The sequence below is a fragment of the Mizuhopecten yessoensis genome, unplaced genomic scaffold (genome assembly GCF_002113885.1).
Source record: "Mizuhopecten yessoensis strain PY_sf001 unplaced genomic scaffold, ASM211388v2 scaffold9309, whole genome shotgun sequence".
In the NCBI taxonomy this organism is placed as follows: Eukaryota; Metazoa; Mollusca; class Bivalvia; order Pectinida; family Pectinidae; genus Mizuhopecten; species Mizuhopecten yessoensis.
The window spans coordinates 334,529-361,109 of record NW_018407983.1 but is presented as its reverse complement, the minus strand read 5'-3'; the positions used below and the strand labels follow the sequence as shown (position 1 = coordinate 361,109).

The 26,581-nt window shown below is 34.8% G+C and overlaps 1 protein-coding gene across 1 annotated transcript; it reads right to left on the bottom strand.

Moving 5' to 3' along the window:
* Positions 1–1,487: 1,487 nt before the first annotated feature.
* LOC110457769 (ATP-binding cassette sub-family G member 8-like) lies at positions 1,488–26,581 on the bottom strand. The gene is made up of 10 exons (XM_021509154.1): positions 26,280–26,581; positions 21,924–22,159; positions 18,828–18,960; positions 17,401–17,524; positions 16,281–16,426; positions 12,255–12,498; positions 9,862–10,061; positions 8,851–8,927; positions 5,965–6,232; positions 1,488–5,656 (listed from the first exon to the last, which is right to left on the bottom strand). Exons 1-10 carry the CDS (start codon positions 26,560–26,562, stop codon positions 5,391–5,393), a joined length of 1,977 nt encoding a protein of 658 aa, XP_021364829.1. The 5' UTR covers positions 26,563–26,581; the 3' UTR covers positions 1,488–5,390.

The window sequence follows — 26,581 nt, the reverse complement described above, 5'->3', positions numbered from 1 at the left end:
TATCAATGTGTTTGTATGTAAAGATAATTCATGCTGAAATTTATTCGAAAGTTTGACTCGTGTATTTCAACACAATGAAACCGGATGGCCCCGGTAAGCTTACGATGTATAGGGATTTGATTTGAAGCATGTAAGCACAATTGAAAACGGTTTAATATGTATTAATCTGTTAGAATATTGTTTGATAATTATCTATAACAAATGGATTATAACAAGGCAACATAATAACAATTACTTCAAAATACCGTAAAACAGCAAGAACCCAGCTTTAACTTCAATTCATTTTCATATTAGACACATTTTATTATACAATGATAATGCTTCCTGCGGTACAGTAAGACCTGCGGCACAGTAAGTCATGGGAGTCATTATAAAAGTTTGGAGATAAAGTGGGAATTTTATACATTATCGTTAAAGTATACAGCAATAATGTGTCTTATGACTCGACCAACGACTCCATATGACATTTTTTTGAGGTACATGCATCATAGCTTAAAACAAAATGAAACTACACTGTACCAGCGTATCGAGACGACTGCTAAATTGCGTTTGATCTTAGATTTGGTACAAGAAGTACACGTTAACAAGGTAATGTTCATCTCTCTCAGTCCGATCATAGAGACAACGATATCAAAAATAAACTACACTCCCCGATTTACTACCTTCAAACCGTTCACATCCGCCATCTTCCCGGTGGCTTCATAACTATGGATTTCTCAAAGAAAAGCTATGTTTATATACAAAGTAACACCTTAGATTTGTCTCTGCATTATGCACAATGCCAATGACTCTGATGCAACAAGACTTGAAAGCAAAATCCAGGCAAGCATTAAGTCAGCTGAATGCAAATTAAATTTGCAATCAAAACGTTTTCCGTGTATGTATATATTTTTTTTTATTGTAGCGCAAGATTGTAATATGCATGTAAATCGCTTAATTTTCGCGTATATTTATTGTATTCATGTATGCTTTCTTCGCGGATGCTTGAATTGAGAGGATGACATTTATGTTGATAGTATGTATGTATTCACGGAGAGGATGACATTTATGTTGATAGTATGTATATATTCACGGAATTAATGTTCGCGGAAGATTTATATTTGCGAAGGAGACTCCATGCAAACTTGAGCGAAACTAATCTTTCGTTAAAAGAAAGTAACTTACAGTGTGTCTAAGGCAAACAGAACCGTCTGTTGCTACTTATAATCGGTAAATAGAAAACACGTTTTGTCTATTTAAAGATTTACTTGTAACCTGTTAAAAGACAAGTATGGTTTGTCGTGTAGAACTTCTGTTTACAGTTATTTGTTGTCCATACTTGTGTGTTGTACCAAAGTCTGTGATCCGTCTCTTATATTTACGTATATTACTTTAGTGAATTGTCCAGGGCTTCATACTTGATATATAACCTTGTATATGCAATATGCACTTTTGTGTCTTTTCTTTAATAATTAAGAATATACTATATCGTTTCGAATTGTGTTTCCTTTTTTTTTTTTTTTTAATGTTAACGAAATTCTCAAATTTTTCCGAACTATTTCTTCATTGTTACATGTAGCTTCTCCCAAGCCGTCTCATGACAAGCAACTGTATTACATCTAGCAATATACAGTCACACACATCTATAAAGGACCTCAAAGGACATCGGAACTCAAAGCACTATATTAATGGTATTTATTGTATTGCATTTTATATCAATAAGGGAGATAACTATGAGTGCACTTTCCTTTCAGTAAGAACACTCTATAAGCGTATTTGTACTAGGCCTGTTTTAACTTTGTTGTTTTGTAAAACAATTAACATACTAGTTTGAGTTTTCTCTGATCGATTCGAGTGTAAAAGAAATGAGCTAAGAATTAAGAAATATGTGAATGGCATTTGGTTAACAGAGAAAAGATATTAAAGGAAGGGGAGTCTAATGTCCCTTATTTCTGATAGGTTATAAATATGGTTGTGATATGTTATCTGTGAATAGAAAAAAATGCATGGCTGTTTGTTGATTACTTTGACCTATACTCATATTTATGCTTCGAAATTTTATTAGTCAGATTGAATTTTTAACAATGCAAAGAAATGCCACCTTACTGGTCGCTCAAATACATCATACAAATCAATCATCTTATTAATCAGTTATTTAATTAACGCTTTACAAGGAAAAAATATTTAGCGTGTAACTGCAGGGCATTTTTTTCAATTCGTGCAGTGAAAATAATCTGTTTTCCTGGTTAAAGTTGAAAAACATACAGATATATAAAATAGCATAATCTATAACCCGGTTATTTAAGGTGTTTTCTCTTTGAAATTTTTCCTTTCAAACGAGTTGCGCATTTAGACTCAATTGCTCTAAAATGATGAAATTTGATAATATACAAATGATAATAAATAGGTGATACGTTGGTATTCTATGACAAACTCATATTAATCCATCAGTACGTTGATAGTACACAGTTAACTGGAACTGTGTTAACACTCGCACTATACAATATCTCTTCCACTACATGGAGTATTACGGCATAAACATTGATAATCGCTTCAACATTTGGATAACTGCAAATGGTGATAGATCGTACAAGACAAATGTGTAGGAAGTCCATGTATATTGTTTAAGATAATGTAAAAATAATAATAATAGATTATTGCAAAAAACCACCCAGATAAAACGTTGCATTGTTGTTGCAGTTTGATGAGAAAAAAGTAAAATATATTACAGAGTAGTTAAGAAGTGTATTTACTACATCACAATGGTATGCATCTTTCAATCAATGTATAACCGAAAAATCACACAAGACGAACCAAATCATATGCATTATTATGTGACATTATCAGATTACGTCAATATATTTGTACAAAGGGAGGCCACTCTAGCACTGGATAGTCACCCTAAATTTCAAGTCGTGTTTTAAGCAGTCTTTTCAATTTGATTAATAATACGAGAGAGACAGTTTTGTAGAAAAAATATACTATTATTAATTTGCTGAAAACGAGGTTTGATTAAGATAAGGAAATTTTCTGACAATATATACACGTGAGTTTTCAAACTAAATCGTGATTCTGCTAGCGATCACGCACGAACGCCTCACTGAAGATCTTTATAAGTAAAACATTATTTATATACAACGCAACGAAACTGAAAAACAAAAGGCTAACAAGCATACAGTTGTGAGGTGATTACTTGAAATATATTTGCTTTATACCACGAATTATTATCTTTCCAATGACACAGAAACACGTGTGGCACATATACTAGTATATGCAGTTCGGTACCCATGAGTACGTCATACATTAAAAATACGTTTGTAGTTCATGTCTTAATATAATATGTTATTTCCAATCACGTGATACGTGTAACTTACTGCTTGTGTTTTTTATGTTTTCCGGTACTGGGTCTTCATATTCAAGGCGAAATTCGGAAAAGATTTGAATATTCCAATACTGAGGCGTTTTGGGATTACATGTATATTGTTTATTTAATTTAAGTAATTCGAGGGTACAAAGTTTAAGTTGTCCGAATATAAATGGCACATAGTGTGAAATAAATGTATTTGTCAAATATTTTGTTCTTATGATAAAAGAACTAGTTATTTTCTCACGCCATATAGGCTATCAATAAGCATATATCGAGAAATGATATTATTGAACACAAACTTATCTATAGATAATAGATGAATTACAACAAATTCCTATGGGACAGGCACCATTATTATAGAACAATGCTAAAGACTCATCTTCCGGAATACAATAGTTGACTGTTCTGTAACTACAGCTTAAACTGTATAACAAAGGAGGTAACAATGGAATGCTTCATCGTCTTCGTCGTCGATCATCATCATCATCATCATCATCATCATCATCATCATCATCATCATCATCATCATCATCATCATCATCATCATCGTCATCATCATAACAAGAAAAGAATTATAAATAAATAAAATGATACAATAAATTTCTCCAAACACAAAACGCAATAAACTTAAATGGAATGGTAAATGACAATTTCAGTAGGATGTTGAGGATGGAGTTTAACCTTAGTCACTACTTAAGATACCAACATTCAGGAAAGCTCGTGCATCCCAATATTGATAATAATGTCATCGAAATAAATTCCTATACATGCTAATTTAATTCTGAAGTTCAAAAGTTTTAAAACTAAACAAAATGAAAGGTTTGCGTGAACTCGGTGTTAAGCTAACCAAGTTTAAATACTGGGTCAAAGTATTGAATACATATTTTATACCGGGATTTTTTTGCTAAGCCTAACTTTCGCCGCCCAGGGTTCCTTTCGTCCTTTTTCACTGCCAGAATAAATTCGACCCATTATAGAAGGTGCAAAGGTAAAAATCAAACTGCGGCAAAAGATTTGCATTAATTCAAATCTCATTTCACCATTATATTTGATAAAAAAAAATGCATGAATACGTTGTTATATAACAATATGCATTTTAAAAAGGCAATACGACACGGTGCGTACAATAACAACAAGTTCGTGGGATTCAGGTTCCATCTTCGGGGACTTTGATCGAAAAACATTCATATGCAAATAGTTTTGTGCGCAAACCTTTAGGGAAAACTGGAACGAGGAGCCAGAGTGTAATGTCAGGCTACATAATTCGAATGCTGAGCGTGTAACTAGACCTGATCCAAAAGTAATCATTGGTGAAGTTATTGTCCGCAAACCGTTCGCAAATAATGTGCGAGTGTTTGGGCGGACAAATTCAAAGCCCAAAAATTTGTGAAACAGGGGCAAAATAACTAATCTGTTTTTATATTTAAAAGCGGAATTTCAATAAGTGATCATATGAAAAGTTTTAAAAATTATCCTTGAAAAATTTGGACTAGATTAAACTATTTATAAATTGCGAATAACGCGCAAAATGCGTATTTTTACGCAAAATTCAAAAAGAACTATCACATAAAGTTTCATTCAATACGTTATAACACGTACGAATGAATTCATCACAGTTTGGTAACTGTCGAACAGTGTCTATTTCAGGACCTCTGTGGTCTTGTCAGTCTATGGCGGAATAACGCCGCGTCGTCCTCTTTAATTTGCCATTCTGTCCATCACATTCCGACGAGTGTTGACTGACGGTTACCTTTCGACAACTGTTGACCAATGGCCACTTTAAGTTTATCACAGCTAATGTCGTCGAGACAAATAGAAGGATCTTGATTTTCTGCATTTTAACCGCTATTTTTATCTTTATCTTTTAAATGGATTTATGATTCCATTTCTATGTGCTTGTCGAATGTAATATTGCACAGGCCTTTACTGACGTCAGCTTTACAGAAAATCAGGGACCTGGTATATATATAATATGACCAAAATAGGAAAAGTTTTTAAAAAAGTACTGGATTTCAAGTCTCCTTTTTCCTATGAAAATGTTACATCACATCTGGTGGGGTTTCTGTTTGACAAACCTCAGGCCGAGATAATATATAACAAGATAAACAGATATAGAACCCAATAGCACCAGGCATGCGTCGAGCACCGTATTTCCCTCAAGTGAGTACAGTTTCAGAGCATCTTCCCCAGTCTTTATACAGAGACTCGCTGGTACAGCTCCACATGAAAAGGTTAAGTTCTGTATCTCTGTGAGGCACAGACCCTGGAATCCCCACTTCAGATATGATATACTGGATACCCATTTTAAACCTAAAAGAATGAAAGATAAGAAGTAGGCTAAAGTGACAACCCAATTTCAAATAAATTATTGTTCTGTTGATGTTTCAAAACTGTAATGATGTTATGTTATTTTATAAAAAGTGTCATCATCATCATACAATTAAACTTGATCAACCTTACTTTGCAAACCGTAAAAACCAACATTGAAGTGAAAATTATCATAGCAAACTTGTAACGAAACAAAACGAAAATATAATTCAATGATTATAAATTACTTTCGGCATTAAAAATAAAGGTAAATTTCTGGAAAAGAAACAGTCAATTCAGGTGGAACTTACCAGAAAATATATTTTCCAAATTGATAAAAAATCCCGCTGACATTATATACATAGAGAAAAACGTCTGTGCAAAGAAACATGACAGAGTGAAAGTCGGCATCAGTGCTGATGATAGCATGGCTAGAGAACGGCTACAGTACACCAGTAGGAACACTATGGCAAACACCTGGAAAAACACCTTGACGTCCACGGTAAATCCGGCCAGAAAGAACACTGGGATAACATACACAACCACAAAAAACGAGTGCAGCGGTAACTCACTCAGTACCTGTAAAATAAAGCCAAGATTTATTTCAATCAATAAAACACTCACGCTAACCTTCATTTAGCTTATGGGTAACTCATTTATAGCCTAGCCGTGTAAATAAAGGTAAAAGACATTGAAGTACTGTACACTGCCTTAATTTTAAACTTAATAGTCTTTGCTTGCAACATATGACTTCTATCCTTATCCACTTTGGCATTAATTTTGTTTCATTCAATGTCTATGCATAACATTATGAATGAATATATTTTTTCGCAAACAAATAGAAATTATTTTTAATAGAAGTACAAGTCATCTGCAGTACCTTATTTGGATAAATACATGTGTAACGACAGACTGTTTGAGACAATGATAAGGCAGCTTGATTAGTACATAGCTCTGGATGGTATTTGTATCATTGAAAACGTGTCTGGCATGGAGCCGAAAGCTACCTAGCGACTGTAGAATTCAACGTGACATATCAGACACTAAAGAACATTAATAAGAACCTAAGTCAAGGTAAGTAGTCAGCTCATTTAGTACCAGAAAAATCGTAATAACAAAACCAGAATATGAATTTCCTTGTTTCTAGTATGTGTGAAATTCTAGGTAGTATTTCAGACATGGAGGTACCTTGCTAGGAAATCTAGTAAGCAAGGGAGACTGCTCACTTAGCACGAGTAAAATTCATTTCGATTTATCCAAAACTTAGGTAAAGAATTACTTATTAGTAAAGATAGGTAGCGCATGCAGCACCTTAAACCTAAACACACTGACTAATAGAGTTAGCAAAGTTGGTCGCTGTTTTGCACATGGAAAAAATATGTGACGATTAGTTCGATCTTCACTAAAATCTCTTTGGTGAAGTTGCATACCTCAAAAATATGTTGGTCCGTACAAACACGTCTTCTCTCCTGATTGGAACGTTTACAAAACTTTCTTTTGAAACTAAATTGCTTTTTTTGGGATGAATTCGAACCCGCACGTACTCTTGTTTTCATATTATACAGGTACCAGTAGTAACGAGTCTCTGTCGTGTTTTAATCTCATTGCGCTTACACCTTATAATGTTGTCTGTATGCAAACACACCGTTCCATCGACGCCAGCATCGGAAAGACAATTACTGGTGCAGATTCTACAGCACCTCGAGCTCAGTACAAGTGACTTTATTTTATGCACTCACGCCCCATTTTATACATCATCTTCCATTATTGAGTGTTAATCCTTTTTTAGGATTAACTTCGCATTATCCTGTTTACCATCATTTGAAATGATGTAACGAATCTATTAGTCGACACCACATAATTTCCTTCCCTTTAATCTGCGTTGTATAATCCGTTGTGTGGCATTATCTTTTATATTTAAAGAAATGATGATTCCCCAAAAATGATATGTTCTGTAACAGTCAAAAACAATACGGATTCGATGTTGTTCGATTTTGGATTAAATAGTGTAAATGTTTACCTGGCACGAGGCACGATGTCTTGTGTATAAAAGTCTGTCTCTCTTCATTTGGTTTCGTAATTTGTACAAAATGTTCAAATAAAGCTAACTATGTTTCTTACCCTCATTTTGACTAATTAGTTGGGTCGACCCGGGACAACGCAATTAACCTTCATTTTCAATAAGATTAAGTAACGTGTTCCTTTAGCATCATCGATACCTTTTTGAAAAATTCGTCTTAAAGTCCTAGTAGGTACATGTATTACAGAAGATGTCGTTTGCAGTAGTATTTGATTTGTACAAGTTTCGATTGTATTTTCGTCGAAAAAAGTTCGATGTGTTATGTTAAATGAGGAAAGAAGAAGTGCAACATAATTCGTACACTGCTGTAATAGAGATACAGTCTGAGTAACCATATTCTTGATGTGAGACACACGGTATGTTTTGAAACCTTAACTCCTTTGATAACGGAGTTATAATGTGCCGATATCCATAATTTCCTGATACAATTCAAAATACCAAATAATTTCAAGAAGTAAACTTGAAATAGATATCGTGGCGTCAACACTAAATAACACACATAAATCAAAGACACAACATAACAACAAAAAGAATACGATTGACATCGAAAATAAGAATAAAGCATGACCCGCTCAAAACCGATGTAACTTCGTCATCAATTGATATCAGTTATTTGTAAACATTTTGTTCATACTTGTCATACAGGATTCAGTACATGTATATTTGACGGTTCAAAGATATATGTGCTTATATAAATGTTTAAGTCACACCTACAGCAACACAAACTATATCTTATGACAATCTGCAGCTGTAACTTGTAACATTTTAATAATTGTGTCGTCAACACTAGCCGTTGCCCTTTTTCCCCTCTTGTCAAAAAGAAATAAAATGTATCATTTTAGATGATTATTTTGTGACAAATATGATGAAAAAAATAATTGAATTGAATGACATGTCATCAAGCTGATAAAGTGGATGATATGCTATCTACATAGATATTGGTTAATTAAAATACTGAATATCGCAAAATTATTTGTTATAATATACAGAGTAGCGAGAGACAAAGTGGTATAGAGAAGTAATTTCTGTTTTACGATTTAATTGATATATTTATATTGTTAATAGAACGAAAAGAAATTTAATTCTTAAAAAAATACTTCAAGTGACCATGTGTTACCTTGGCAAAGTAGTAGGGTGTTGGACCGTACAGACCATCCTCCATTTCGTAGTACAGGTAATGCCTTTCGTTGTGATCTATTTAAAAAAAAGTAGATATACAAAACCCAGGGATATGTCATTAATGTAGAATTACCGTAGTCTCAAAAGGAAGGAAATACCTATCGCAAAATTGTTTCTAAAATGAACGGTAGATACACTTAATATGTGTAATTCATCGTTGTTTCTGGAATACACTGATTCAATGCATACCAAGTCTTTGGACAAAATATATTCATGGGTGAAATATGTATATTTTGTTCAATTAACAATATGAAGATTTTGAACTGGTATTGTAAGCACGTTCGCGTCTTCAATTTTTTTTCGCGAGATCAGTTTAGATGTTTTTTAATAAAAACAAAAATAATTAAAAAAAATATAAAACAGATAACATAACTATATATTTGTGTTTGTATATTTACGTTTTATTAATTTATTTATAATTATTGTATTAAGTAAGATGCATATTGTCTCGTTCCATAAGAAAAAACCCTGATTATAATAGTGTTTTGTTGTGCATTGATCGGAGCCGACCTTGAAATATAATAACTATAATTTACCGAGTCACCAATTCCCAGGTTTCACGTTCGCGATACTTATGTAATAACTGGTTAGAATTCATGCATAACGAACAAAGCAATGAACAATTAGGGTACTCTAGAGAACAATATGTATAAACAACACGATTGGTTGAAACTAATTAAAGAAACCTCTAATGGATAATGAAACATCTCTCAAAATTGTTTATGTTTTTCATCTGTAGTTCTGGATGTGAATTACCCCAAACAAAACATAAGCACAAAACAGCGAAGTATGTTTCATTAAACGTGAACAAACACGGCGTACACTTGTACAAAATCATTTCTTCGTCTTAAAAAGAAAACTATTATATTTTTATGCAACCAGCTAATCCCTATTCACGACAACTATATATTAGCGAGAACGGGTGTTATACACTATACTGGGTACTCACATTGAGCGATGAGGTCGAGGATGACCAGGTAAGGATACATAGCTCCAATTATGTACATGAGTCCGAACCAATCACGGACTGTGTTCTGGTCCAGTCCCAACTTGAAGTAGACCAATCCAACCACCACTGACATAGATAGGGCTTGGATAAACTGGGCTGTCAGGAATAGGTAGTCCTCGACCAGGTTCCTAGTGCAACGTCTACAACACGACAGAGGAGGACGTGATAAAGGGTACTCTGTTTGTATGACACAACATGCAGCAATATGATTAAAACCAGATCTTTAATTCCACTCCGATACTCTACGTTAACAGTCAAACCTGAACGTTGATTATCGGAGTGGAATTAAAAATCTAGTTTAAATCAGATTGCAACATGCAGATGAAGTGTAGTCACACATATGAGTGGATGCACAACAGAATTAACACTGCCAAAATATATTTAAAAGAAAAGGCCACGCCAGACTCAGATAATATCACAGTTGTTACGGATTTGAGCAAAAACTGATTAGATACAAAAATGTATTAAAAAAGATTGGAAAAGTCAGTAACAAACAGGTAATTCTTAACCTTGTTCCGGGCATCTAAGCACGTGGGTTGAACGATATAGGTTTCACCGTCAGCAGCAATGGGAGTCATAATGAGTAAACATTGTGGATGAGAATTTTATGAAAACATAAGATAAATAATTAAATCAATGTAATAACTTTGTAATAACTTAATTATTGAATATTCTTACAAAACCAGCTTTATACTAATTTTCATTGTATGAGTGCTTGTTTTCGCAAGAGCCCTAAGTAATAAAACGACTTTATTTTTATGTCGCAAAAGCAGAAAAAAACAGCGACCTTGCTAGTATCGTGTAGCATTATACCGTCGGACTGGTAATGATCAAAATATTACCGTCAGGCCGAATATATGATGTAGTAGATGTTATTGTATTAACATATATCATAATCGTTAAACATTTATTAACTCTAGTATAGAGATTTTCTGATGGCTACTAATTTAGAAACATCATAGTGTCATTAAAAATTATGTATTTTTTTTCCAAATTCATGTCGAATTGATAGCAGCTTGATTGGAAGCAGATATAACCAACCAGTACGTTATGGAACACGGGTTAAGTTAACAATGACACAAGAGGTAAAAAAGGAACATACTATACATTTGTTGACTGGATTTGAGGACAAGATGTGTTATGTTGAACCAGAGGACCAAACTGTTGCCTGAGGCCGAAGGCCGTAGGCAACAGTTTGGTCCGAAGGTTCAACATAACACATGCTGACCGAAAACTCTACAAATGTTTTGTTATAACTTTTTCAAAATTCCTGACGTTTCCAATTTGGATTTATCTTAAAAACAATCCCGAGCTAATGCGTTATGCTTTGCTTCAATATAATCTGTTATTAATTTCTCTGCAACTCTGATACCATTCTTGGTGTTTGTACTGTCTCTGTTATTAAAAATTTCATCAATTTCTGCAGCAGTGTATTCCGAAAATCTGTCCATGATTGTACATAAGGCAGCCGACATACATAAACAATGCAGACGGCCGGAAGCAGACGTGAGCAATACTTCCTATGGGCTGCCACTATTGGTAATTTCTTAACGGCAGAAGTTGCCGAGTAATGGCCGGGAAATACCGAATAGTAATAAGCTGTGACGTAAGCAGTCAACATTTCACTCAAAGCCAGTCAACATTTCGATGTTGACCGGTCAACATTTTTCTGAGGCAAACATCTGGAACTTCGTATAGAGAATATAAAGTAAAAGTTTAACAACAAACAATATTGACCTAGCCACAGAAACATATTTCAAATGTCAGACCTTCGTTTTATTAGCAATAAAACAAATATGAAAACAATCTATGAAGAACGAATGCAATCATCGCATGACGGTATGTCGTTATTCTTCGTTAGAAATTGAAATAATATTGACTTTTTTATTCGAGGAATGCTTATCTGTACCATGAGATATGAAAAACAACGACAAGTACACACGACAACGCAGGTTCCATACCGGTTATAATGATTTGAGTGATATACACGTAAACGCTATTAAAACTTGGAAATACAGAATTGCTAACCTTGTGTATATGGTAAAATAGACAAAAATCGTATCGGCAACACACAAGGGAATCGAACCCCGACAACGGCATGGAAATACAGCAGTAACCAAATATTGCTATAATTCTGTACAACACATCTTTTTTTGCTTTGACTTTGCTAAAACATCAAAGATATCTGCATGAATCGTTACAGTTCAGCTGGCGAAGTCCAGTAAGCTCTCTGTGGGTTCTTCTTGTATTTTTGAATGTTGACATGTAAATATTTCTTCTGTTCATTCTTAATGTTTATTCTTCAGCATTCTCCCTTTTTATGCAAATCTTACCTGTATAAAACGGAGAACTGTCGGAAGGGACCTGGGCTATGCTCTAGATTTTCAAACATCTTCATGACTGGGTATGGCTCGTCAGGGGAGACAACACCTGAGGTTCCGTCGGATTCGAGGCTCAGTCCACGTTCTGTATTTCTCAACTGCCTGCTGGTCTCGTACCGTTGGATCAGTGTGTTCACCGTGTCCGTGCTATCTGTCTCCGTGACGTCAGAGGTACAGTCGATGGTGGCCAAGTCAACTGAAGTTAGAAAGTAATCGAAATGACACAAAACAGAAATAGAATTGATGACAAGTATTTAAAGGTTTACTTTAACGATCACTTAAAGCAGAACAACAAGCTATCATCTGTGAGTCATGACCCTCCCCCCCCCAACCTTCCCGCCCTCTCCCCCATCCATCCTCCCTTCCCCGTGTATAAATAGTTTGTTTTTGATTTTGCACCCAAAACTAATTTGACAATTAGTCAAATAAGAGAAACGACCAAGGATGTTTAATCGAACAAATCTTCTTTATAACGTATTTACTTCAGATAATTTCAGCTGTAAGGTGATATTTTCCAGTAAAAATAACTAAAAATAAGATAACACAGGTTTTTTTCTGTTTGCTATTTACTATAAGATAATGCTTCTTACATGCAATTTGTACCGTATGACTATTTCAAGAAAACATGTGCTATTTTCTGTTTGATCTTGATATTTTTTGTGGTGTTGTTGGTTTATAGGTGGTTGTTATGTCATCGGGATAGATAAGGTCATAAGAAGACGGTATCCTTCGATTATGGAATCATTGAAAACCGTGTAAGGCGTTAGGTAATGATGAAATCCCAACTGGGTGCTGTTGTTTCCTTTTGATTGCTTTTATGTTCACGAGTAAATTAAAGGAAGCAGAAGAAAATATTAAATTCTGCTTGGAAGGTTCCCACAATAATCTCCCGTTACGAATCATGCTGTGGAGAACAGTAGGGGTCCATTCAATAGGTTATTGGTATGCTACATGTACAACTGTCAAAAGGTTCCTGGAGCAAATATCGTAACATCTGCTGTCTTTTACGAAACACAACACACTCAGAAAACAGGACAGAAACGTTTCGGCAAAACCCAACAACGAATTGACGTCATGTTTGTGGGTGTAATTAACGTTGGGGGTAATTTCAATAGTTGAAAAAATACGAGAGTATTTGTCTTGTAGCAAATATACTCAGTTTACACAAGGTAACGTCATGTCTTACACGTTAACAGAGGGAACTCATCCAGTTTCTACAAATATACATCAATTTAAAAGGCGTTAAGAAACGGACGGATAATAAAATCGAAAGCACCTCCTTATTTGATTATACAAATCCATAAACAGACCGAATATATGAAAATATAAATAGCCTGCCAAACTCTTCATTAAGAAATTGATTCAACGCGCGTGCAGCCCGGTATAGATGGCGTAGATACCTCCTCGAGCTCAGCCACTAATTATATGGTCTTCGACCGCTTAAAAGCCAACACAGGAACGCCTTCATTCACAAACGCCAAATCAGTGCGAAATGTATCGATAGAATGTACGTTTGTGCTTAACTCGCCAAAACCTGTCTGGGAAAGAAGCTACCGGGATTGTCGCAGCAATAAGATGCTTATCTGTTCGGATATTTGTCTGCATATTCAATATTGTATTGATGGCAGCATTAACAATTTTGTACTTTTGTATGGATCAGTGCGGCTTGATATTGCTGCATTGTCAGGTAAAACGGTCCAACCTATGGTATGTGGGGGCTCATTATTCCTATGAAAATGACAGAGGGATACAAAGCGTTCTGTGAAATTTAGACAAATAATCAATCTGCTTAAGAATGTAGTCATTTTTTCTGTGACGCATTGTTCCTATAAAAATGACAGAGGAATACGACGTGTTCTGTGAAATTAAGATACATTTTCCAGCTTCTTAAGTATTCAGATTGTTTTTCTATGAATAAAGCAGTTTCAGTAAAAAAGGATACTGATATATCATTGCTTGTTTCATTGAATTTAAAAAAGCCCGAAATAAGATGCTTAAATTTTCATCGTGCAAATATATATCACAAGAGTTAAATTATTTACGATAAAGTTCCAGGTTTAATTAAAGAAATAAAACCAACATGGGATCATTCAATCATGCTGTACAGCATTACAATTAATCAGTATTAAATGATACTGTATGGGACATTTTCGTATAAATAACATGATACCGGGAGCGATGCACAGGCCTCAGTTCACCAGAACCGATCCTCAGTGCACGAGGCATCCTTCTACACTCCCCGCTACATCTCAACGCTACTTTGTCTTTGACATGCTTTGCAGTGCATTAAGTTTCAGTGATGGTTCTTCGTGCCGAAGAGACTGATTGATAGACCAGTAAACACTATTCGATAACTGAATTGTATCACACCCCGCATGATGTATGCTTCTTTTAGAGACTCACGCAGATCACGTCTTACGAAAAAGAGTGCCGGTAACTACGCTCAGAGGATTCATACGATAATTTCTCGTGCAAAAAGATAATACATCAAAATTTACTCAATGGATTCGTATTTGTTTTTCTTTGCGCTTGGGACTTTTGCAAAATTTATGTATTTCTGATCTTTTTTTTTTTACATTATTTGAAAGATATGCATATCATCCTCCAACAATATAGGAATTATTGGTTTTGTAGAGTGAACTCTATTCAAAAATCTATAATAACATGTAAAATGTTTTAAATACACACAGCTTCAATTGCTATATAATTAAGACCTAAATAGAATGTTTAGTATATATTGACATGGAATTGAAAACGGCACAGCATATTTAAAAATTGTAAGTAAATAAGTTGTATTTAGATTTATTGGTAAGTAAAACAATTAATGGAAATTAATTGATTTAGGCAAATCATATAAATAGCGAGATATTGGAAATTGTTCGTTTCTCGCGAAAATCTCGTTAAAACATATATGTCACTGTTAGTAAGCAGTAACTGACCAAACAGCCAATTGTATATGCACATACTGAATTGTTTATGAAGACCTATTATAGTATGGTCGGGATGAATGTCATAAATTGGTTAAAAGTTATTTTATGACACCATGTACATTGTATATATAGATATATTGGTCGGGTCGAGCTGATTGGATTGGCACTCTGTCTGTTATAGTCATTATGCCGTGATATAGCAACCAGCTTACTTTGGGCGAAACTAGGATAACTAATATATGTACACTGGTCTCTTGAGTCGTCCGATAACCATCGGACTGACAACCCAATGTGTTATACAGAGATTACTACTGTAGAATACAATCGACCCAATAACTGGTCAATGTAGGGACAGGATAATGGAACAGTAAAGCCAATCTATTCCGAGAGCCACCAGCCAACATTTCCGCAGTTGTTACAAATTAATTAAAACATGTATATATTGCGACTCAGTTGAAGTTTGTTTTATAAAATCAATACTCTTTAATTCCAGAATGACGGGGAAAACATATACATGTATTTATAATGGTAATTTTGAAAAGGAAGATAACACTCTCTTCCATGTATCCATGATTTTGAAACCAATAACAAAAAATATCTAGTATCCGCAATGGTTTCATTTACGTGTAGTATAATTAATTCTTATCAGTATATTTTGACTCAAATGGCAGGACTGGGCTACATGTACGATCTGGTGGTATGTTTGACAGGCTTGTGTATCAATAACACATTAAACATCAGCAAAATATCAAGAGAGCGGTCTTAACATTGTTTGATTTGTGCTTGCGAATGAACAGTTTAATGTATTATTCAGGGATAGACTTTAAAAGATGACACTATATAGTAAAACCTGGTTATACTGCCACCATTTGTCTAGAGAAGCTTTGGCGATATGATTAGATTTGGTGATGAATTGAAGGAAATGAATAAAGAAAGCCTAAAGAAACATTAAAAAGGGACATTAAAATATGTTTACGATAACGAAATGGCAATCGAAACGAGGAGCATTATACTGAGGTTTTAATTTTTATCTATATGATATACTCACCATAATAGTCACATGGGTTAGTAAGGGCCGGACAAGGGAACCCTTTCTCCGTGAAATAATCTACCATCTTGTTAGCTTCGCCAAAATACACCTGTCGTCCACCTGTCATTATCATCATCAGGTCGAATAAATCGAAAATGTCTGACCTGAAAACAAAATCGTATGCAATCAATAAAAAGCGATAAAAAACGAATAATGATCACGTAGATGAACATTGGTAAAGACAGGTTATCATGGTTGTTAATACTACAACTGGATAGCCTTAAACGTGATTTGACATTTGCTTTGTTAGTGCAAATCAATCATTTTCATTTCAAATTTATTTTATCGTTGCAATTAACAATTTGATTAGTTACATGCAGTGCCTATACAAAACCTTTCCACATAGAAAGACATACATTTCAAACATATATAGTATGTAAATTGAAGATTGTAAGTTAAAGTAAATAGGGTAGGCCGAACCAATTAGCCAGTTATCATTTTAATACAATGTATGCAATATGTACATATAGAATATAAGTCTAACTGGAATTTCAGAGATTTTAACAGGCATATATCAGTTGTTTGTTTAGGGCACTTCGAACGATAGTCACTTCAGTGCCACATTAAGCAGTTACACTTTAATTGCATAAATGTAATGATACATAAGTAAAAATGCGGTAAAATATAGTTGAAATATTCGAGGTTTTTCGAAATAATCCTTTGAATATCAATATTTATACAATATGATATTAGAATTTAAGTAATTAGAATCTCTTTGTATGAATAATGAACGTACATTACCATAACTATTTAAATGTCATATACTGCAAATCTTCGTTATACTGCCACCATTTGTACAGCGAAATATTGGCGTTGTAAGGGGGTTAACACTACATTGAAGGAAATGTATATTGACCTTTTTAACGAAGCAAGAAAAAGGGACATTGAAAATGTTGGCGGTAAACGAGATGGCAAATGAAACGAGGGACATTATATGTTGAATTTTTTGTGTATATGTTATTTTGGTGGTGCAACTATATGCACATTTTCCGATGACAATTGACTAGATATCCCATAGAACTGAATTGTAGACACCATGTTCCATCATTAACATTCTGACAACATAACAATGCCCTACCTCGGCTGGTGTATTGACAGAAGTACGGTCCTGTTGTTTCGTGCCAGCTTCGATAGGGTCTCCACTAGATGGTGGGCCGTGAAAGCGTCTAGACCGGAAGTTGGCTCGTCAAGGAACAGGATACCTGAAAATACGAAAACATAATATCCTGATAGCAAAATAAAGACAGAGTGGCTATCATAAGGTCTTTACTGGTACATTATATAACAAAGCTTTTTTGCCACAATACATGTATAATGAACGACTGATACATGTATATTTGTATCAATTGTCCTATCTCAAATGTACATTGGTTTTCAATGTATAATGAAGAACAGTTTAAATGAAGTATGATTGCTACTTGTACATAATATATATACTTTCAACCTTTAATCAAGGGTCACTGAAGAAGGAAGACACGATCTTTTGTTTTGTTCTTAATGCTATATTGGTGATGCGATGCTACCTTGAACAACAGAACTGATGTCTCATTTATTATTTACAATAAATAAACAACGATATCGAAGACCAGTTTTCTTCATCAGCTACATATTTGACATATAGTTACAGTATGATAATCATGGTCATCGACCAAACGGTTCTATCGTAAAACGTTTCGACTTTGATTTCACAATCACAACCTTTCGTTCCTCAGTAGTAACATACCAGCCCTCGGGCTTTACTATGTAATACCCATAAACCAATTAAATCTCTGCTGTAGAGCCTTTTCTAAGTATCAAGTTTATTATTTTTCATAAATGAGCCTTGTTGAGCAATATATATATATAACCACAAAGCTAGTGTATTCCACTTGGTAAACTTCAATCTGTAATAAGACATTTGACCGTCGCCATCATGCGTTGATATCCGTCTAAATGATTTATGTATCTATTGTGATTGAGTTAATGTTTGTCATATCTTACATCTTCAGTAACTCAATATTTTCTCTGGATTTAACGGAAGTCACATGGTGTGGACAAAACGCTTACCCTTCTTGAACACCTGGGCCTACCTTTGGCTTTTACGTGAGTTCGTGATATCATCTTTTTGGTTTCTGTGTACACTCTTTATAGCTTTTTTTTCGTATTAATTTTGAGTGTTTGTTGTGTGGTAATAAGAGCTCATTATTTGTTTATTTATTCTATATTAATTTTACATTTTTGTACTGGCCAACCGAGCCAGCGTTGAAAATTACATATAGGTGCGATATGATATTCGGTCTGGATTTCAAGGGTGTGGCTTTTCATTTATATGTATTTTGTCACAATACAAATACATACTTTATCCGTTCAACCTTTCATTTCCTTTCGTTAACTCCAGTTAAAACTGTAGCATGTAGTGTAACACATAACATGTAATCTCTCTTTAATGTACAAAATGTACCAATAATAATTTATTCTGTATTTAGTACATCAGCCCGTACCCCGGATTTAATACGCAATACTTACTGGGGTCTAAGAGAAGCTGGACTCCAATACTAACACGTCTCCTCTCGCCGCCCGATACTCCTCGGCTTTCTGCGTTACCGACCTTTGTATCTGACACGTGACGTAATCCTAGTTCTGCAATTACCATGTCAACCTGCAATACGACCAAACCTCCTTATATAAATAAAGATAACATTATAACCCTTTTTCTACCACAATACGCTGTGTTATTCCACTCTCAGATCATTGTATAAACACGCAGACTGTTAGATAAATATGAGTTATATACCACACGTGGTATATGACCTTCAAGAGTTTTGATTGGTCGAGAAGATGAACTTTGACCGGGAAGACTTTTTCCACGTGCTTTTTGCCACCTGCTGTTTTGTTTACGTCGTCGGCTTTCAACATCCGACAATTGTAGGTGATTTTGTGAGGTTATGCGGAAAGGGGGGTTATTAAGGCAATATTAAAAGATGATACTTAAAGATTTGATCGCTAGTTTCCGGCAAAATTGCTACAGACGCTCGATATCGTTTCGACGTCACACCGTCGCGTGTCCAGGTCGTGAAACCAAAACAAGATCTGTCACAGTGTCGGGAAATATTTCGTTCTTCCAACGTCCCGTTATCGCTATTTAGACGGTCTGACTATGGCTGAACTTTCACTATAAACATCAACAATAGAACCGTCACGAAGAAACGTAGACCTATGGTTTTGGATATTGACAGCGATAAGATCGTCTACAACGGTGAGTTACGGTGAGTTCATCACTTGGCGGGCGGCAGACTTCGTACGATATGCTTACGCGCATGTAGTCCGTTGGTAATTTATATAAATTAATGCAATACTGCTACTCTCGACTGATCATGAGATTGTGGTAGAAACAGATCACACGACTCGTGGTTGTTGAGTATGGTATTTATTTCACTCTCGTTAGTTAATTTTCAAAAGTTATAGAAAGACACTCGCTAAAGCTCGTGTTTTTTGTAACTTTTGAAAATTAACTAACTCGAGCGAAATAAATACCATATTCAACAACCACTCGTTGTGTAACCTCTATTTATATGCTTGTATTGTTAGAGCGCATGTACTGCTGCGCTTGTCTTTGTTAAAGAATTATAAAAATAAGCAATCACTTAAACAATACTTATATTATGCTTTTTCAAATCAGTCATCTTAGTTTTCAAAAATTGAAAATAACTATCTACGAAATGTAATAACATAATTATGTACGTCAAAAATATCAAAATGTGAAATGTTTATATTTTTTAATCAGTGTTTTGTTAGTTGTAAGTAGCGCAGTATATTCCTGTCTGAATTAGATTAAGGTTTCTGGAACAACTCGACAATCAGAGAAAAATTGTGGTGATCATTTTTGAAATAGGAGGAATGAATTTATGTCTTACACTAAGAAATCCAATTCATTAGGATAGACAATACTCTCACTTCTAACACATGTATATTTGTATGATAACGCACTTTTCTGATGAATTGAAACAATGATGGTTGGTTATATCTGACCCAACAAGTAATACTAATTTCCCTGACGTTAAACTAGTTGTATTCTTGGCTGGCTCACGGGCCGAAGGACAATATTTTAGACACACAAAAATGGGTGATTGTTAGGAACAACATAGTCAAATATACAGACGCACATATTGTTCAATTCCGTCTTTGCGTATTGCAGAGTTATCTTTTCTTGGGAGCAGGGATTGATTGTTACGTCACTTGTTTGTGAGAATAACGTCATCAATTTTTGAAGAAACGACGTAATTTTCTCACACAGACCAATGACGTAACAATCAATACCTGCTCCGAAGAGAAGATAACTCTGCAATACGCAAAGACGGAATAGAGAAGATAACTTCCTAATATATTGAAGTGTGCACAATAACGATTTCGGTAGATTTTAATATAACAATCGATGTACTTGCAATGAAATATAAAGAGCCCTACATTTTTCTTTAAAACAGACAAGAATTCGATTAATATACAGAACTTAAATAATATCTTCGTTGACATTTGCATCGGTATTTATTGCTAAAACAACCAACGTTTATACGGTATCAATTTTTCAAATGGGGTCTATATGCGAATATCCTGGTGTTGTTCATTTATCTAAATCTGCTTGAATTAGGAATTATGGAGTCTTAGAATACACAAGTTGTAAACCCATCCCACATGCTATTTCTGGAATCCGCTGTCTGAGTAGCAGGCGCAACCTTATTGTTGACAGGGAATGGAGGACGATAGGTCAATGATAACTGGCAGCGAGGTTACGGCTGTATCAATATTTCATGTGGAAGTTTTTTGTTTTGTCTCAACAGCCTAACAATTGATTAGAGAATACTATTACGGTAGCTTTAGGTCGGTGAGAAATTGTGTCCCATCTTCGTCGTTCACTACAGAGGCCACAATACCAATTCTCTATAGCTTAACCGGTCTCGTATCTGTACAGAACAAGTGCTACTAAAATATTTACAACTGCTCGAGACAAAGGATCAAGGGTAATTTCTCATCGTATTTGTTTGACGTCAAATAGCTGCTCTTACTGTTGTCTCCAGTATGATCTGTTGTTCCATATGTGTAAGAAGCCCATGCTAAATTTACAGGACAGAATGATAAACAATGATACAATGAAGGTATTGCCAGTGGTTGTAACATGTGTTGTACCAATCTAAAATATTGTCATTATTTATGATATATGTGAGAAAAATTTGTCTATGTAGGTGATTCACGATTGCTTTAGATAATTTTCTTGTTCTATAATTCACATGTTTATTTATGATTATTTTTTCATTGTTGATGCTGGTGTTGATTAGTTTGTTTTTCTGCAAGCTTAATCCAGCATTTCAATGCTATTGAATATAGATACAAAAAATAACCAAGAATAAATACATTTTGCCAAAAGAGATATTCCGGAACATATTACAAGTATTCTTTTTTTCTCATTCACAGCTGGACTTACACAGAAAAAGTGTTACTTATTTTTTTCAACAGAGGGGAACATTAATTCGTTGAGACGATACTCCGTCTTTAGAAAAACGGATTGAAGCAAATGAAGAAAATGTTTTTGTATAACCTTATCAGCATCAAATATTAAAAAGTTCTTACCCGTTTTTCAACCTGCTTTTCTGACATGGTGGTCGGTAATTTTAATTGAGCAACGAACATGAGTGTTTCTTTCACAGTCAAATGAGCCAAAAGGCGATCATCTTGTCTGACGTAGGCAGAACATGAGCGGATCATAGAGTTTGTGCGTGCTACGTCATTGAGATAGATTTCACCTCTGACCTCACCGCCGTCATTCCTTCCCGCCAGCACGTCCAGTAGACTTGTCTTACCGCTTCCTGCAAATATAAGCCAAAACATAAAGTATTGTCGTGTAGTCGAATCCAATGAATTTGAAATGTGTTGAATTGAATTTTCATATTCACAAAAAATAATTACTTGAACAAGACTGAACAATCATTGAAAATGTTCAGGAATGTAAGGTATACTTGCTGCTGAGTCACTGCTTTGTAAACAGGATGTTTTTACTAACGTCACCAGTGACCAAGCTGGCAGAATGTCAGCGAAACTGTCTGGGTAAGAACATCGTTTTAAAATAGCAGTGACTCGATGAATCTTGTAAATATATTGAACAAGACATGAGTGAAATATGAAAGTCGAATCCTGTAATTAGCATTCAGTGTAGCTGACCGTCTTTTGAAAATATGTTGCGATTTTTTCTTTTATGTGCATGTTGCAAAGTCTTTCACTTCGCATTGCTTTCTGGCATTTCCGGTATTCAGTATACAGTAAAACAAAATCAACGTCAGTTAAAATAATAAGTGAATGCATTCCAACCATAGGATATGCGCTTATAAAGATGATTTTCTTGATTTTCTCTATCTCGAAGGGAGCAGTGGTATATTGTTGAATTACACACACGGCATACAATACAAACACTTGATTGAAATAGAGGTTGGGTAGAGGTAGATTACCTAACACAATTGCCATTACTTTCGTTCTGACAGACATGTACAGATAAAAATCATCTAAAAGTGTTAAGTGAAACACAAAATTTGCATGTAGTTACTGTATTTGTGTTTAATTACCTGAAATGTAAAGTTTTGGTCCTTACCACAAACATTTTGTCATGTTTAAATGTCAACTAATGTCTGAGTGTATTTTCATGTTTGTTTGCCATATTCTACACGCAAAAATAAAATCCATTATCTAATTAACAATTAAAAGTATGCTATCCTGAAAAGACCCAAGGGAAATTCCTGTCATGGTTTATTACAAAATTAAGAACAAAAAAATCACAAAAAAAGGTTATGGAATTGAATACTGTTTTTATATCAAAATTACCCAATTGACACCCTCTTCCGTCGTATTCCAGGACCTTTATATTTTATATATCGTACCCGAGACATTACTCTACAAAAAAACCTTTAAAAAAATCCTTTTAAACACCAATATTTCAATACCTTTCTACTATTAACCATACTTGTAATTATTTCCCTTACGTAATGTTCCCCTATCCCATTCTTCGTGCGTGCGGAATTAAACAGCAGTCAACGCAGGTTGTTTATCTAATACATCATACATGTAAGTTCGTCATAAATATGTATGTAATGACGAGCTACATGTTACAAATGCACACGCCTAGTGTGATCTGATTGAAATCATGTAACTTCCCCTTCTATTTCATGCTTCGGGTTTGGCCAAGGTTATTAATATTTTGAGTTGAAAGGTGATACCATCTCTTGATGTAACGAACGAATTAAGGTTCATTGTGTGTCATGATCCAAATCGACCATCACTTTATGCTAGAACACCTTCCCATTTACGTCATCAACACTAATACGAGACCTCCGCAAACATTCCTTTATATGACAGACGAATAAAACCACTTGCAATTCAGGGAACACCTACCCTTCAAATCGACTTTCATGCAAGGATCAAGTTATGCTAATTTAGTGGAAAATCTCAAATTTAAGGAAAAGTCAATACCTAAAATGTTTGATACAAGTAGAGCAAGATGTCACATCCGATTATTCCGTGAAGTAAACAATATTTTTTTGATGGGTCTTTTATTACTCTTACTGTCTGTTCGAATCGAGTTTGTCGTATGAAGCTGAGGCTGAAGTGCATGTTTTCTATCTTACTTTGCAGTATTTAAAATATCATGCAGTAGCATCGGGTAAAGCTTTACAATGTCATAATATTTCTTTTCTGTCGTACCGTTTGTTTTATGAGAGAAAATATTGCATGATAGGGTCCGACCTTCAACGAAGCTTCCAATTAACATGTTTCCTAGGTGACCAGGAAGTCAATCACTGACCAAGTTGAAAATGTATACTACATGAATTCCAAATCAGACATTACAGACTTTTCTTCATCAGTCGTTTAAGGACATTTGATTGGTGCCTCTGAAGTGCAAATTAATAAACAGTTTTTCACTTTAACCTTTTATTCATGTTTTTTCATAGCAGTGAAGATGTCATTTTGTATCAAACTGAAATGCAGATATTTAACCGGTCGACCTGTGTTAAATGTTCATAAGCATTATCGAATATATCATTATTTTTCACGTGTTTGTGATAAAGGACGTTTACCATGTGTGATATTGCTAAGGTCATATATCGACCCAATCAATACCTGTCCGGCACGCGCCGTATCCGTCCTACTTCCGGTATTGTTAATTAGCACAAAGTTATTAATAAATATTGACGGTGTGAAGGATATGATAAAAAAAATACAATATGTTCATTTTCAAAGCCTACTCCATGGCACATATTTCCCATCGTGGGATTTATGGGCTAATAATGAGATATGGAAATGGCCAAATTGTAACATTTATTTTTTATATTCAATATAACAATATTCGTTCAAAGGTACAGTCTTTTAACCTTGACTGGTGCAGCTTACTTAAAATATACAAATGTATACATGATAAAATTCCTATCCTTAATTATGTTCTTGTATAGTTATGTACTTGTTATGACTAATTGCTCGTGCCAATGTCGGTGTATATGGATATATATTTTGTTAGAGTTGCAAAGTGATTAAAACTTTTTTTTGTATGTAAAATTAAATGTGCTAGATTCTCACCTGTACCATTTATGTTTAACGACGTGATATAACAGACACACTATCCTACGACAACCGATTACAAACACAAACAGTGCACTCGTACTGACTATGTGGTAATGTCGACCATACATTCAAGTTTATCTCGGTATCTCAGTAACTCACAAAAATAGTTAGAGCCTTGGACTTATTCAGAGTACCTTAATCAAAGTTAAACCTAATACAAGTTGGTTTGTGGTTTTAGAAAAAATATATGTTATATTAGCAATCTAATAGTAATATATACAATACATTTCGGGTGCTGTGAATGACGGAATTTCACAATGTTGTCAATGTCATTTAAGAGATATGTCAAATCTCTCAAAGTATGTTGGTATACTCAGACACCCCCTGTGTGTATCTGCTGGTATACCAAACTGTTCTCTACATTTGTATAAAATAACATTGGACTGTGTACCTGAACATTGCCTACACGAACCTAAACAGTTCATTGGCTTTGTCTGCATATATTCCAAATAAATTGCTTTTCATCTGACATTACAGTGTGTGTATATACAAATATTTGTTTCTCAGTTATTCCAAAACAACGTCTTTATGAGACATTACACACCAAACCATTGCATATGTATGATGGTTTAATTAAACGATGTCAATATTAACTTTGTTTATTTGTGCAGTGCATTTGTCGATTGGTATACCAGAAACTGTCTACGCCTGCACGCAAATATGCCAAAAATGTGCATATGTCTGACGAGATAACTAAACACTGCTTACATATCGAAACGATATATTCAAGCAATGCATTAAAAGGTTATGCCTTCAGGTCTGCCAAAATATTATTTATGTCTGTGACATATTAGCAATACCAATGCCTGCAAGTAAATGGCCATCTACTAAAACAGTATAGGTGTCAGTTGATGTAAGACATGGAGTTACATGTATTGAAGTGCACTTTTATATATGACTTGCAGTGCGCTACGTGATAGTCAATATATTTTGGTAAACTACACAGTTGTTAATGTCTGTTGATACCCTGGTTAAGTGTTAAGGCCTCTTGGTACACCAGGCATTAGTGTTACAGTTTGATGCCCTAGCTAGTGCCGTTTGGTAGACCAGAAAAATGCACTTGCATCTACATCATGTGGTATGCCTGACAATTGTCTACGTCCTTTTGGTAATCCAGGTAATACTTTACATCGTCTGGTACATTATGTTATTGTCAACACGTTTGATACACTAGGTACATGTTCTTATCAATGTCTTTGGGATACTAGAAAACATACATATCTTAATTGTTTTGTTCACTGAATAACTGTCTAGGTCCTCTTGAATATAGCATATAACAGCAAATAATTGACAATAAAAAATATTAATAATTCTACTAGTTACCTGAACTTCCCAGGACGGCCAACATCTTCCCACTTGTAACAGAAAACGAGACGTTCTTGAGCACTGTTCTTGGTTCGCAATCGTTTGTCCATTCCCAGGGAAACTGGAGAGCAGATATCCGCTGCCAGACAGACATGTTCTTTGGATTAACGGTATAGTTTAAATTCTCCACGCCTATGTTTACTGAGGGTCGCTGATTAAAACTGAAGTCTATGGCGTAAACGTTGGCCTCTACATCGGTTTCTTCGATGATGGCGGCGGAACCAGCCGCCATACCGGACATCTTTTGGATATTAACACAA